Genomic DNA, 14656 nt, shown 5'->3' with positions numbered 1-14656 from the left:
TATAATTGCCCGGTTTTTTGGTCAAGAAATGTGTAACGGGGGTATCACCGAAACTGGTGATGTCATTGTGTACCAACCAGTCACGAATGCTTTTACCCCTTTTATAGCAGGGCAACAACGAAGTGTTTTTCAAACTTTTAAGATTCTGGTCTTTGTTGATCATTGGCCAGAACCGTTTCGCTGTACTGATTATATGTTCACTTGCCGTATTAAAGCTGTTAACCCACACCAATTTGTGATCGCTACCATTCTTTTGAACATTAGGCAAAATCTCCTTTGGAGTAGCCAACGCTCTTGTTCTGGCTTTAGTTAACAATTGTCTGGAGTAACCCCTATCCTCAAATTTCTTAGTCATGATGTCAAGTTCCCTTGACTCATCATCAGGGTCACTGCATATCCTATGTATCCTCAAAAACTGCGAATAAGGCAGTCCCTTTTTGAGGTTACCTGGATGAAAACTTGTGGATAATAACAAGGTATTCCTGTCAGTAGGTTTTCTATAGATAGTCGTCTGGAGTGCCCCGTCCTTAAGTCTGACTAAAACATCCAGGAAATGAACCTCATTGGCATGTATGTCGTATGTAAACTTAATATCACTGTCTAGTGTATTGATGTTTGTCATCATTTGTATAAAATCTTCCTTACTGCCAAGCCAAATTATGAATATATCATCTATGTACCGTGTGAAGAACCTTATCCTTTCAGCATAGATGGTGTTGCTGAAGAATAGGTCCTGTTCCACACGGTACATAAAGCCATTGGCATACGCCGGAGCTGCACATGAACCCATGGCGCAACCGTGGGTCTGTAGGTAAAAATTACCATCAAACAAAAAGTAATTTCTGGTAAGAGTAAGGCGTAATAATTCAATAAAGAAGGGTAAAGCTGGACCATCATAATTGGTGTTGTTGGTAAGTAAATGTTCTATGGCAATCAGGCCTCTAGCATTAGGTATGCTCGTATAAAGGCTTATTACATCTATAGTACAAAGCCAACAGTCTTGTGGTAAATCCCGCAACGTGGTAAGTTTGCGTAAAAAAGCAGTCGTGTCCCTTAAATATGATTTTTCAGCTTGTATCACCGGCTGTAGATGGTAATCAATAAATCTTGAAGTTTCGTAATATAGTGAGTCCCTGGCCGATATAATAGGCCTCCCCTGTGGATTAAGGGGATCCTTGTGAAGCTTAGGTAATGTGTAGAAGACTGGTATCTTTGGTGCCGTGGGTAGAAGCATGTCCTTGGTGGTTTTATTTATATTGTGTTCTTCCACAGCCAATTCTAGTATCTCCTGAAGTTCCTGCTGATATTTGGCAGTTGGGTCTCCTGCCAATGTGCAGTAAACTTTGGCATCACTTAATTGTTTAAGAGCTTCATTACGGTAGCTGGAGATATCTTGTATTACAATCCCGCCCCCTTTATCAGCGGGGCGGATAGTAATACTTTTGTCACTACCAAGTTGTTTAAGGGCTGTCAATTCATTTTTGGATAAATTGTGATGTATCTTATTGTCCCTTTTGCTGTATTCAGTGATGCTGGATTCCATCAAATTAGTAAAACCCTTGATAGCTATATTGGTGGATGCTGGTTCAAAGGTGGAACTGGATTTGCTAGGTTGGAACCTAGAGGGATTCACTGTTGTATCAATTTTGTCATCATAGAACTCTTTTAAACGAAGTTGTCTGTTCAGCCTGTGTAGATCAATTTTACTTGTCAGTTCATCATGTAGTACTGTGGGAACAAAACTTAATCCTTTTTGTAGTACACTCATTTCATCTGTACTCAAAGTCCTACTGGAGAGGTTATAAATTATTTCTTTTTCTTTGGTGCCTGTTTTTTGCCTCTGCCACTGCCCTCCTCGTCTTGTGAAGAGTCTGGGGGGAGATCTTTTTTGGCTCTTGTAGTCGTGACTACAAGAGCCAAAAAAGATCTCCCCCCAGACTCTTCACAAGACGAGGAGGGCAGTGGCAGAGGCAAAAAACAGGCACCAAAGAAAAAGAAATAATTTATAACCTCTCCAGTAGGACTTTGAGTACAGATGAAATGAGTGTACTACAAAAAGGATTAAGTTTTGTTCCCACAGTACTACATGATGAACTGACAAGTAAAATTGATCTACACAGGCTGAACAGACAACTTCGTTTAAAAGAGTTCTATGATGACAAAATTGATACAACAGTGAATCCCTCTAGGTTCCAACCTAGCAAATCCAGTTCCACCTTTGAACCAGCATCCACCAATATAGCTATCAAGGGTTTTACTAATTTGATGGAATCCAGCATCACTAAATACAGCAAAAGGGACAATAAGATACATCACAATTTATCCAAAAATGAATTGACAGCCCTTAAACAACTTGGTAGTGACAAAAGTATTACTATCCGCCCCGCTGATAAAGGGGGCGGGATTGTAATACAAGATATCTCCAGCTACCGTAATGAAGCTCTTAAACAATTAAGTGATGCCAAAGTTTACTGCACATTGGCAGGAGACCCAACTGCCAAATATCAGCAGGAACTTCAGGAGATACTAGAATTGGCTGTGGAAGAACACAATATAAATAAAACCACCAAGGACATGCTTCTACCCACGGCACCAAAGATACCAGTCTTCTACACATTACCTAAGCTTCACAAGGATCCCCTTAATCCACCGGGGAGGCCTATTATATCGGCCAGGGACTCACTATATTACGAAACTTCAAGATTTATTGATTACCATCTACAGCCGGTGATACAAGCTGAAAAATCATATTTAAGGGACACGACTGCTTTTTTACGCAAACTTACCACGTTGCGGGATTTACCACAAGACTGTTGGCTTTGTACTATAGATGTAATAAGCCTTTATACGAGCATACCTAATGCTAGAGGCCTGATTGCCATAGAACATTTACTTACCAACAACACCAATTATGATGGTCCAGCTTTACCCTTCTTTATTGAATTATTACGCCTTACTCTTACCAGAAATTACTTTTTGTTTGATGGTAATTTTTACCTACAGACCCACGGTTGCGCCATGGGTTCATGTGCAGCTCCGGCGTATGCCAATGGCTTTATGTACCGTGTGGAACAGGACCTATTCTTCAGCAACACCATCTATGCTGAAAGGATAAGGTTCTTCACACGGTACATAGATGATATATTCATAATTTGGCTTGGCAGTAAGGAAGATTTTATACAAATGATGACAAACATCAATACACTAGACAGTGATATTAAGTTTACATACGACATACATGCCAATGAGGTTCATTTCCTGGATGTTTTAGTCAGACTTAAGGACGGGGCACTCCAGACGACTATCTATAGAAAACCTACTGACAGGAATACCTTGTTATTATCCACAAGTTTTCATCCAGGTAACCTCAAAAAGGGACTGCCTTATTCGCAGTTTTTGAGGATACATAGGATATGCAGTGACCCTGATGATGAGTCAAGGGAACTTGACATCATGACTAAGAAATTTGAGGATAGGGGTTACTCCAGACAATTGTTAACTAAAGCCAGAACAAGAGCGTTGGCTACTCCAAAGGAGATTTTGCCTAATGTTCAAAAGAATGGTAGCGATCACAAATTGGTGTGGGTTAACAGCTTTAATACGGCAAGTGAACATATAATCAGTACAGCGAAACGGTTCTGGCCAATGATCAACAAAGACCAGAATCTTAAAAGTTTGAAAAACACTTCGTTGTTGCCCTGCTATAAAAGGGGTAAAAGCATTCGTGACTGGTTGGTACACAATGACATCACCAGTTTCGGTGATACCCCCGTTACACATTTCTTGACCAAAAAACCGGGCAATTATAAATGTCTGGGCTGCACGACCTGTGGATACCTGGAAACTGGAGACAGTTTTGTCCATCCACACATGGGACATAGATACAAGATTAATAATGTACTGACTTGTACTAGCCAGTATGTAGTCTACTTTGTTCGTTGTCCCTGCGGCTTATTATACATCGGCAAAACAACTAGACAGTTCCGTGAGAGAATGGCCCTTCATAGGTCTGCCATTAGACTAGCCCTCAGTGGTAAGGACAATGATCAGCCGGTGGCTCGCCACTTTCGTCTGTACAGACACAATCTATCTACGTTAAGATATAAAATGATTGACCAGGTCCCTGACAATCACAGAGGAGGTGACAGGGCCCGTAAGCTTTTGCAAAGAGAAGCATTCTGGATACATCGTCTCAATACCATACAGCCGAATGGTTTGAATGAGACCTTATCCTTATCTTGCTTTAATTAACCATGTTCTCTGTTACCCACTCAGATACTCATATTCGTTTATTTCCCTTATAGTATTATACGCTGCACATACAGTCTCTATTAGACAGCTTTTTGTTGCCTCTTCTTCTTTTTTATTCTTGGAATTATACCCAGTCTTTATCAGTTAGGTCACTGTTATTGTTTTCTGATTCCCTTAAGTTATACTGCTGCTATGATCTTATGTTGTTATTGGTGCCGGTATCGTTATGTCACAATTGTTGTCTTGGTTTCCTTGGTAACGGGTTTGCTGACGCCGCGCTAGCTGCGTAGTGCTATGCGATGACGTCAGACGCCCCCAGTGGACGGATGGAGCCAGCCGCACTCGTGGTGTTTTCTTAGATGTTATTTAGGTAAGTGTCTTATTGTTTAGTATTGTCTTCCTGATGAAAATCATTATTGTGATTGAAACGTTGAAGAAGTAAATTAGGTTCTTTGTAACCAGTCTCATATTCTTTACTGAGGAGTGCCGCTGCCACTGCTGCCTGTTTTGTGATTATCTGCAGAGGGCACCCATTTATACATAAGAGGAAGAGTGCCAAGCAGTTGTTGCATATATATATATATATATATAATTGGAGGTGCTACCTGTGGAAACAGTTGGTATATATACAAAAAGAAATACAGGTACTCAACTCCAAATTAACTGATTTGTATAGAAATAAATACATTTTTGCACTGAATAGAGGTTTTTGGCATAATCTTGGCCAAGGTTATGGGCCTACCCACCACATCTGGGTAACCTTTGTCAGGTAGGTCTCTAACATACTAGTTAAAATCCAGAGCGCAGGACACCCCCAAACTAGCCCGGCTAAGCCACCCCAAGACACCGCTCTAATAAGAAAGGTGAAGTGAATTGAAGGTGATGCGCGGTAAGCCCCAGAAGCTGCAAAGAAAAATCTGCGTTAAGTGCACTCTGTGGTGCTTGCTGTGCGGACACTTAACCCAGAATCTATGGGTTAATGCGTGTTTGCCATGGGCTTACCGCACGTTATCAAATGTGGAAATGGGCTTCTAATTGTATAGCTTCGGGCGTTAAAGCCTGCAGCTACCAGTCCACAGTAAGCCCCTCGGATAATTGAATCTGACCCTCACGTTCTTGTATAGCAATATGGTCTAAAAATAATTAGCATACCTCTTCACTGGCCAATCCAGGTCCCCTATGCGCATGTGTGACCCAGTTGTGCTGGCTCACACATGCACACTGCGCTTGAAGCACCAGCTTGGGCTCCCAGGTCTGTAAATTCTGTAAATAATACAATATAAAACAAAATTTAGGGTTCAAATCCAGAGCGCAGGACACCCCCAAACTAGCCCAGCTAAGCCACCCCAAGACACCGCTCTAACAAGAAAGGTGAAGTGAAGGTGAAGATGATGTGTGGTAAGCCCCAGGAGCTGCAAAGAAAAATCTGCAACAATATATGAAGACTATATGGTCATAGAAACATTAGTTGCATGCATCTGCAAATACATGGGAAGCTGCTAGGCCACGTCACGGCTTCTCTGTCTCTAGCAGTCCCTAACACTAAGGGGTTCACATCCGGGGCGCATGAAAGGGAGGGGTCATACTAAGTAGAAAAAGGAGGGGGGTTTAACCCCCTATTGTTCCTCAGCACACTGAATAGTACCTGCAACAATATATGAAGACTATATGATCATAGAAATCAGAGATATTAGTTGCATGCATTTGCAAATACATGGGAAGCTGCTAGGCCACGTCACGGCTTGCTGGTTCTAGTAGTGCTAGTTGGAGTTCCCAGGGGTGACTCCCAGGTAAGCTGGCTCTCAATGTGGATGCATTTATGTATGTGCCTTTATCAGGAGGCTTTACATTTGACAAAATTTATATGTGCCTTTATCATGAGGCCTTATAATTGGTATATTTTACATTTGGGGTGAGCGTTCGGGCGTAAGACCCCCAGGGCTGGTCTGGTTGGGCCCCCTCATGGCATCATCACTTAATACACATAGTTGCTTTTTACATCACATATTATGTTTGTATTTTTTTCATGTAATAATTCACATATATTTTAACCCCTTTTTCCAACACTCATTAATTAGTCTTACACACCTATACTTTACACTGCACTGTCACTCTTTTTCCATTTTTCGTGTGATGCCCTGGGGGGGGTCCTGGGCTGGATGTTTTTCGGGGTGCACTGCACCCCGGATGTGAACCCCTTAGTGTTAGGGACTGCTAGAGACAGAGAAGCCGTGACGTGGCCTAGCAGCTTCCCATGTATTTGCAAATGCATGCAACTAATATCTCTGATTTCTATGACCATAAAGTCTTCATATATTGTTGCAGGTACTATTCAGTGTGCTGAGGAACAATAGGGGGTTAAACCCCCCTCCTTTTTCTACTTAGTATGACCCCTCCCTGTCATGCACCTGATTAGTGCTGCTAGATTGATTGAGCAGCTGCCATTTTTTGTTTGTAAAGAAAAATCTGCATTAAGTGCACTCTGTGGTGCTTGCTGTGCGGACACTTAACCCAGAATCTATAGGTTAATGCGTGTTTGCCATGGGCTTACCGCACGTTATCACATGTGGAAATGGGCTTCTAATTGTATAGCTCCGGGCGTTAAAGCCTGCAGCTACCAGCCCACAGTAAGCCCTTCGGATAATTGAATCTGCCCCTCACCATGGCCTTCTCTTCCACTGGGTATGTTGGGCAAATGCCCAAGGGCCCAAAGCTTGTAGGGGCCCGCCAACCCACCCCCTGCAGCTGCGGCCAGTTGGTAAATTTGTGATATTTTTATAAGCCGGCCACCGGTGCACTGTATTCTGATCTAACTTCCCCCACCCCATCCCCCCTCGGTGACGAGTACTCAGCTCAGTCCCAGTTTCAATTCATCTGCCGGCTTCAGACCAGTCGCTCGGCATGTGTGGAGGTTTGATGGGCATGCAGGGGATTTAATTTTATTGATCATTTACATTTTTTCCCGTGAATGGGTGGGTAGGGTCCCCAGTACATTGCTTTGCCAGGCACAAACTGCCGTTAAGACAACCCTGCCCCTCACATTCTTGTTTAGCAATATGGTCTAAAAATAATTAGCATACCTCTTCACTGGCCAATCCAGGTCCCCTATGCACATGTGTGACCCAGTTGTGCTGATTCACACATGCACACTGCGCTTCAAGCACCAGCTTGGGCTCCCAGGTCTGTAAATTCTGTAAATAATACAATATAAAACAAAATTTTGGTGTAAAATAAAGTAAATATTCAAATGAGAACGGCATAGAAAAGCTATTGTGAATATGGCTACCGTCGGTGATACTCTGTGATTGCCACTAAAACCTCAAAGTGTTAACTGTGCTCTGTGTGCAAGTTTGTATGTTTATGTTCACATGTGTGTGTCTGGTGTTTGGGCTTTTGAGTGTATATAAGAGCATATCTATCATAGCTGACACCTGCTCCTAAGTCCCAGGAACATTTCCAGGTTTTAAAGATTTGTACCTAAAAGTGTTTATATATTGTTTTTAATATTGACCTACATTACAGTGCATGTGAGGAAGGGCAGGTTGCATGTGATGTATGGTTGGAATGCTGAGTGTGTTATGGGAGTGTTGCGGACGTGTCGCAGGAGTGGTTTCAGATTCAGACGCTTAATTGCATACATAGGGCCTGATTCAGCAGAGGATGCAGCAAATTTTTGGATGCAGATTCCTGACGTTCAGGAATCTGTGCATGCGCCGGACCCATACTGCGCATGTGCAGTACAGGTCTGCGTTGTGGCTCGCAATTTGTCAGCAGACTGTCAGTGATTGACAGTTTGCTGCCGTTTCAGGGAAGGGAGGGGCGGCGACAGCCTCTGTTTCCCAAAATGGAGTTGTGTTGCCACCGTTGTGGGCTAAAGACAAGGATAGCATGTACTGTACGTAGACTGACAAAGATTCCTGGCCTCTTTTTAGCATCTGTGGCGGCTGCCTTGCGTGACCCATGGGTCACTCAGCCAGCCAATGGTCTCGCAGATTTTAGAACGCAACTCGGATCAGTAATGCATGCAGGAGGCATGACGCCTTCTGCTGCATTACCTTATTAGTGCTATTGCAGCTGCTACCATGTAAGCAGCTGCGATAGTATCTCCATCCTCTGCTGAATCAAGCCCATAAACTCTGACGGAGATTTTGCACCTAGGATTGTGCTGGTGCAAGTCCCAATGGTGCTCCCGATGTTTGTGACTGCAGCCGCTCAAAGTGGGCCTCCCAGCCTTTCTGCATTCAGATGCACAGCTGTACACCAGGCAAACGTCTGATACTAGCATTAGCATAAAGTCGCAGCTGCAAGACTGGCAAAGCTGCTAACGTGGTCGCAGCAGCATCCGTTCAGAGCCCCATTATGCACTGCAGAAAAAGAATTGACCTGAAAGACACAAAACAGAATTTTTTTAGAGCATGAACAGATCAAAATATTTTCTATATAAACTACCATGAATGTTCACAAGATATCTGTAAAACACTGTTAAAAAAAATCTTGAATGAAGATTATACAGACCAAAAGTCATTGTTAAGTATTCATAATGTCCATTGGCTATTCTAATGTGTTTGTGCTTCATGCAAATGTAAAAAAAAAATAAAGATGTAAACAACATCTGAAAGCGTTAGAAGCACGGTGTAATGAAAACTTTGCCTTGAATGACTGCATTGATAATCTGCAGCTCGGTGTAACCCTGTACTCTGAGCACCCTGCACATAGAGGGTCTGATGCTGAATGAGTATTACACAAAAAAACTAAATCTGCCGTGGGCGCAAAGCAACCCTGGGTGATCCCTGATATATAATAGGGACTCACTATATCAGCAGAATAAAGCATCTATACATTTTAGGCACATTAAATACATTTACTCATAAAATATTATTGTGACTTCTAGCAGTTAGTTTGTGTTAGTGGTACAAAAATATTTAGTTTCTGTTGTGCATTAAATGCACCTTACTTTACGTTACCTTTAGATGACACATCAGTCAATCACACTTGAATAATTGTAAACAGTTTATATTAAGTATCTAGTACTTCTAAACCAGTACTGGAATAGTTTAGCTGTTTCCCAATCAGAATTGGCCAGCTGGCTGACATTACCATGTAATGCTGCGTACACACGGTACGATGGCAACGATCAGATGATTGTCTGATCGTCCTGCATGTGTTGGATGTTCATCCAACACATGCAGTAACCCCTTAACGACTATAAAAACCCGCGAACTACATTCGCGGGTTCCTATATTAAAGAGGGTAACCTTGTCGATATCGACCAGGTCTGCCTGCTTGTACAGGCGACGGTAGTTGGTCGATAACGACCATATGTGGCCGCGCATCGACCATCATATCGTTAAAATCTGACAGCTTATCGTTCCGTATGTACGCAGCATTACAACATCTACATTCAGCGTTTCCTTTTGACTGATGACAGAAAGTATTAGCAGCATAAAGTGTGGAAGTCTATTCTATCCTCACCACTTATTTCCCCTTTGTATTAATGTAGCACAGTCCTAATATCAATCTGCATGCTTTGGTTGCCACAACTCAATATAGTAAGAGGCATGAAAACATGTTCTATTAATAAATACTGCTGTACAGTAAGTATTATATATTAACATGGTTCATATGTCAAAAAGTATACTGTAATCCATAGCAAACAATGGGATATTAGCTTTGATCAGCAATCACCTCACTACATTAACCCAGTGTTCTTCGTTCTAGCTCGCTGTCAGTGATTGCCAGTGTATTGACTGCATCGGTTGAGTTCAAGAAAGGAACATTTTCTATATGGCCTGAGTGGAATGAAGCAGATATAAATGCTGAGAAATGGGATACAGGAAAAGCTGGAAAGGAGAAAGATAAAACTGGAAAAAGTCCAGGATTAGTAAGTATTTTCCTAGACTGCCAGAAATAAGTTTCTAATAGTTTTTGACAAATGAATTTATAACATCCTATTTGACATACTTAAATGCTCATGTTATTTCAACACTAGTATGACTAAAGCAAATATAAATGTCCTATTAATAAATCATTAATACTGTGATACTTGTAAGCAGCGAGTGTGCCCATCGTAGCCTCAGCATCTGAGAATGCTTTGCTATCCAGTCTACCAGTTTTTAAATAGAAGGGGTGGTCATTAGCTTGAGTGACTAATTTACTTCTGTGATGATTCCTGTAGTGGTATAATAACAACCGCACATTAAGCATTCAGGGTTTAAAACACATGAAAATAAAAGTCTATATTGCAGTTCTTACACTTACTAATGCATCGGCATGTTCCTGTGTGATTTATGGCACAAAGGGCCTGATTCAGACCTGGATGCTATTTGCGTCCGCTCGCTGGTTAAAAGGGGCCGGCTATTTAAATCACGTGCTCGCACTGCGTCGCATAAAGCCGCCCACTAAGTAATAGCGAGTGGCCGCACTATGCGCTCGCAGCTGTATAAAGACGCTCCTTTGCCACTCGCAACACACGTCATCTCCGGCAGTTGTAGGATTAATCGGGAACATAGAGAGCCATCGGAGCTGCTCGCAGCGCTTGTGGTAGCCTTTTCCCACCACAACATTGCGAGCAGTTCTGGCTAAAATACAACCCAGTTACGTGTGTAATGACGCTACTTTGCTAATTATGCACACCCATTAAACGCCGTTCTGGCGGTCGGGGACGCCGGCGTTCCCACATCCACACCCCACTTTTCAAGCACCTTCCCCTCTTACCACCCACAAACGGCACTATCTGTCAATCAAAATAGCGGCCCGACTGCGGGCTACGGGCGAGCACTTTCCCATCGCAATGATTGGTTGGCGCACGCGCATTGCGACTCATACGCATGCGCAGATTGTGAAAAATCGCTCAATGCGAGCGAGCGCAGCATAGCGTCCGGGTCTGAATCAGGCCCAAAGTATTTAATATTTTTATTAATTCTACCTGTGACTGTGATTTTATTTTCAGAATCTCCTTATTTATGGATTTTAGGTTAGTGATTATAAAGGGAATTTGGAGTGCTCTGTAGTGTACGAATGCATGCCGTAGTGGAATGTAAAACCGATCTACGGCAGGTAACAATCAGCACACCTATACAAGTACTGTATAGGTGTGCATGTACACAGCCAATAACACCTACTTTTGAACTGCCAAATGGGGATTTTAAAAAAAGGATCTCATCTACAGGGACATTTCAGGCAAAGCAAGGGTATGGCAGGATGGAGACTAGACAATCCTCCATCACACCAAAATGCTAAAACAAAATGCATATATGTTGCATCCTGCATTTTGCCTGTGTTACTCTGAACATAATGGCAGCTAGTAACTTATGTAACTTGTCTATATGAATGACTCGTATACAAACGGGGGTATCCAATTTGCCGCAGTAGATTACCGTGGCTAAATACCTCGCCCAGGGCTATCCAATTAGCCCCGAAGTGGGCCTGACGCCGGCACTTATAAGGGTTTTTTTTTGGGACCTGATGTCCCGAAATAAACACGAAAACACATAAGTCTGTGAGCTTATCGCGGCACCTATGTGTTTTTTGGAGAACTATCCTATTATTTAGACCGAAATAATAGGATAGGATGAAAAAAACATTGGCGAAAATCATGGATAATCAGTGAAAACTCCCCGTTTTTGCCGATCATGGGGTCAATTCGCGCCCAAATAATGTTCGGGGCTGCTTGGATACCGCTCAAAGTTGTGTGGTGGAACAGGGCACAGGCCATTTTCCAGAAACCTGAAATGACTGATACAATCTTTAAATTCCACTTTAGTTTCAGTATTTCATGCAGTGCCATTCCTCACTGTATTTTTAAATTCACATTTTGCATAGTATATAGTGTATAACTAGAACTGGGAAGGCCACCAATCATTCTGTTGTGTAATATACAATAGGGCCCCACTCATACGGCGGATAAAGTTCTGGACCCCAGACGTAAAAAGAAAATATCTGAAAAGAAGAATATTTTTTATTTAAACGTAGTCATTAGTCACTAAATCTAATATTTTCTAACATGCCATTTAAAGTAAGAGAGCACTTTTGTGTATATGGCGCCCTTCTCTGACATCCTGTTGAGCGTGTCTGGCTAGAAAAAACAGCAAAAGAAAATAACATTTGCCCAAATTAATGAACATATACATAATTGAACACCACCATCACTTTGTAATGCCAAAACGCGCGACACCGTAAAGCGGGGCCCTACTGTAGTTATGATAGGAAATATAAATTCTGCCAAATATTTTACTTTTTAACGCCAAATGCAGAATGAAACCAGTATATTGCAGGACGGTATTTAATATTTTGGTAAAATCTAGGTATTGTGCTACTTTCAATTGAGTGAAATGTTGATTTCTGGCACAGTGTACATACATTATGTGTTCTTTTTTTTTGGAAAAAGTGTTTAGTATTCCACAATACTGAATTATTTGTTTTTCAGCACTTTTTTGATGACCCTGAAGGGAAGATTGAATTACCAGCTGATTTAAAAATTCATTCTTGGAAACGTGTCCATGAGTTCATAACAAACGGGGTAAGAATTGCTGCAGCTAAATTACAATGTTCAACCTTTATGAATTTGTATGGAAGTTCTGTCTTGAAATACAAACAGCTTGCAAGTATTCTGTAAGAATTCCAGTTTTTATTCTTCTTTTGTACTTTTAAAAGACAGAAATTGAAAAAAAGTTAAAAATAAAATGGAATAGGGTTATGCAGCCCAATTATCTGTACAAAAGAACGCTGCTAACCATAGTAGTGTAGAATACATTATTACAAGGTACTTGGACATTTTAAAAAGAGATACATCCTTAATAAGAATGTTAACAGATAGGGGTAAATTTAGCTATTATGTTCTAGAGAAGGTGCTAGTTAAATGTTAAGTAGAATCTGATTGGTTGCTATGGGCAACATCTCCACTTCTAAAAACTCTCACTTTCGTCACTATACCCATAGTCTTTTTTTAGACAACCATGAAATTTCTAGCTCTGCTATAAACTTTTAAAATCATTGAATAACTTCAGTTTCTTATATATTACCAGTTATAATAGTATTTATTTAGAACAAATGCAGGAAATTGACTTCAGTTCTTGCCCCAAGTTGCCAAAAGTAAGTGCAGTGATATTTTTTAGAATAGATTCAGGAACACCATGAAGGAGGGAATGGCTGGTTGGTTAGGGGACGGGACCGTCTTTTTTTTTTTTGTCAAAAACTCTGCAAACGCATTTAGAGCCATATTCAATTAGAGGCGAAGTTTTCGCCTGACTGTTCGCTTCATTCGCCTGTTTCAGAGGTGAATTCATTCCGTGCTCGTCCCCGCTTCTCGCCTAATTCAATTGCAAAACAGGCGAATACGGAAATAGGCGAATGCGGAACAGGTGAAAAGTACTGAAAGAATTGGGGAAATCAGTCTGTACCCCAGAAAAAGATGCTCTAACATAGGGAATCAATATAGATGTGTACTAATAGCCCTAATAAAACTATTTTGCGTACTTAAGTTGTGTAAATTGCTTGCTATTAGCGTTTTTGCAAAAGTGGTGAAGAATGGCATAAAGCTGTATTTTTTGGTGAAAATAAATAGTCCTGTCAAATTTGGGGTGCTTGAAAATGGGTGCAAGCATGTTTTTATGTCTCTAAAGTGAACTTTTAAAAAACGTGAAAAATCCACCTGCTGCATGCACCTGCAATCCCAAAAACACCTGACCCATACTTGTGGACCCCCAAGAAGTCTTTTTCGCTACTTTTAATGTTTATCCCCCCACTTTTTAAATTTACACCCCAAAAATGACATGTCTTTTTTGGGGTGTTCTTAGGTTTTTGTTTCTGTTTTTTTTGCGTATTTGTCCTTTGGGGGGCTGTCCCAAGGGGTCTGAGTTGTTTCTCCACGTTTGCACCCCAAAATAAAGATTTTGCTTTTCTTTTCACCAGCTATTGATTGGAGAATAATTTTTGGAGAATTGTTTCCACTTAGGAAACAATTGTCCTGGAATTGAATTTGACGAATTTTTTTTTTAGGCGAATTTTTCACAAAAAAACAGGCGAATATGACTTTTCGCCTCTAATTGATTCCCCTCATATTGTCATGAAACACTGTATAAGGGTGACTGAATGCAGTGCATGGAGACATATTTTCACTGCAACCAACAAAATGGATAAACTTATCTCCCCTTAGCAGTCTGGTCACACATTGAATCTGTTGATGGATTCTGATCTTTATACCGTGAAGATTGGGCAGCATCCCATAGCTCTTTTTCTATGGTTTTCACATTTGACCCAGATTGTAATATTTTATAAAGGCATTTTTATATAGATATTATATTATTATATACATGCATTCATTTAGATTGGTTCTAGAGACAAGATTTTTATTACTTGCCCATTTGCACTATATTCTTGAAGCTCCAACTGATTTATCTCTGGTCTC

At 41.2% G+C, this 14656-nt stretch overlaps 1 protein-coding gene across 1 annotated transcript in view; it reads left to right on the top strand.

Annotated features, from left to right (window-relative positions):
• Window positions 1-14656, top strand: part of ADGB (androglobin) — a 435925-nt gene that overhangs the window by 71719 nt on the left and 349550 nt on the right. The window contains exons 2-3 of the mRNA XM_088474497.1: window positions 9970-10132; window positions 12677-12769. Of these exons, the coding sequence (XP_088330623.1) occupies window positions 9970-10132; window positions 12677-12769 (256 nt within the window). The remainder of the gene's footprint in view (window positions 1-9969; window positions 10133-12676; window positions 12770-14656) is intronic.

This window comes from Taudactylus pleione, unplaced genomic scaffold (genome assembly GCF_031769625.1).
Source record: "Taudactylus pleione unplaced genomic scaffold, aTauple2 ptg000154l, whole genome shotgun sequence".
Lineage (NCBI taxonomy): Eukaryota > Metazoa > Chordata > Amphibia > Anura > Myobatrachidae > Taudactylus > Taudactylus pleione.
The sequence above is the reverse complement of the archived record's forward strand: the minus strand, read 5'-3'. Positions and strand labels throughout refer to the sequence as shown.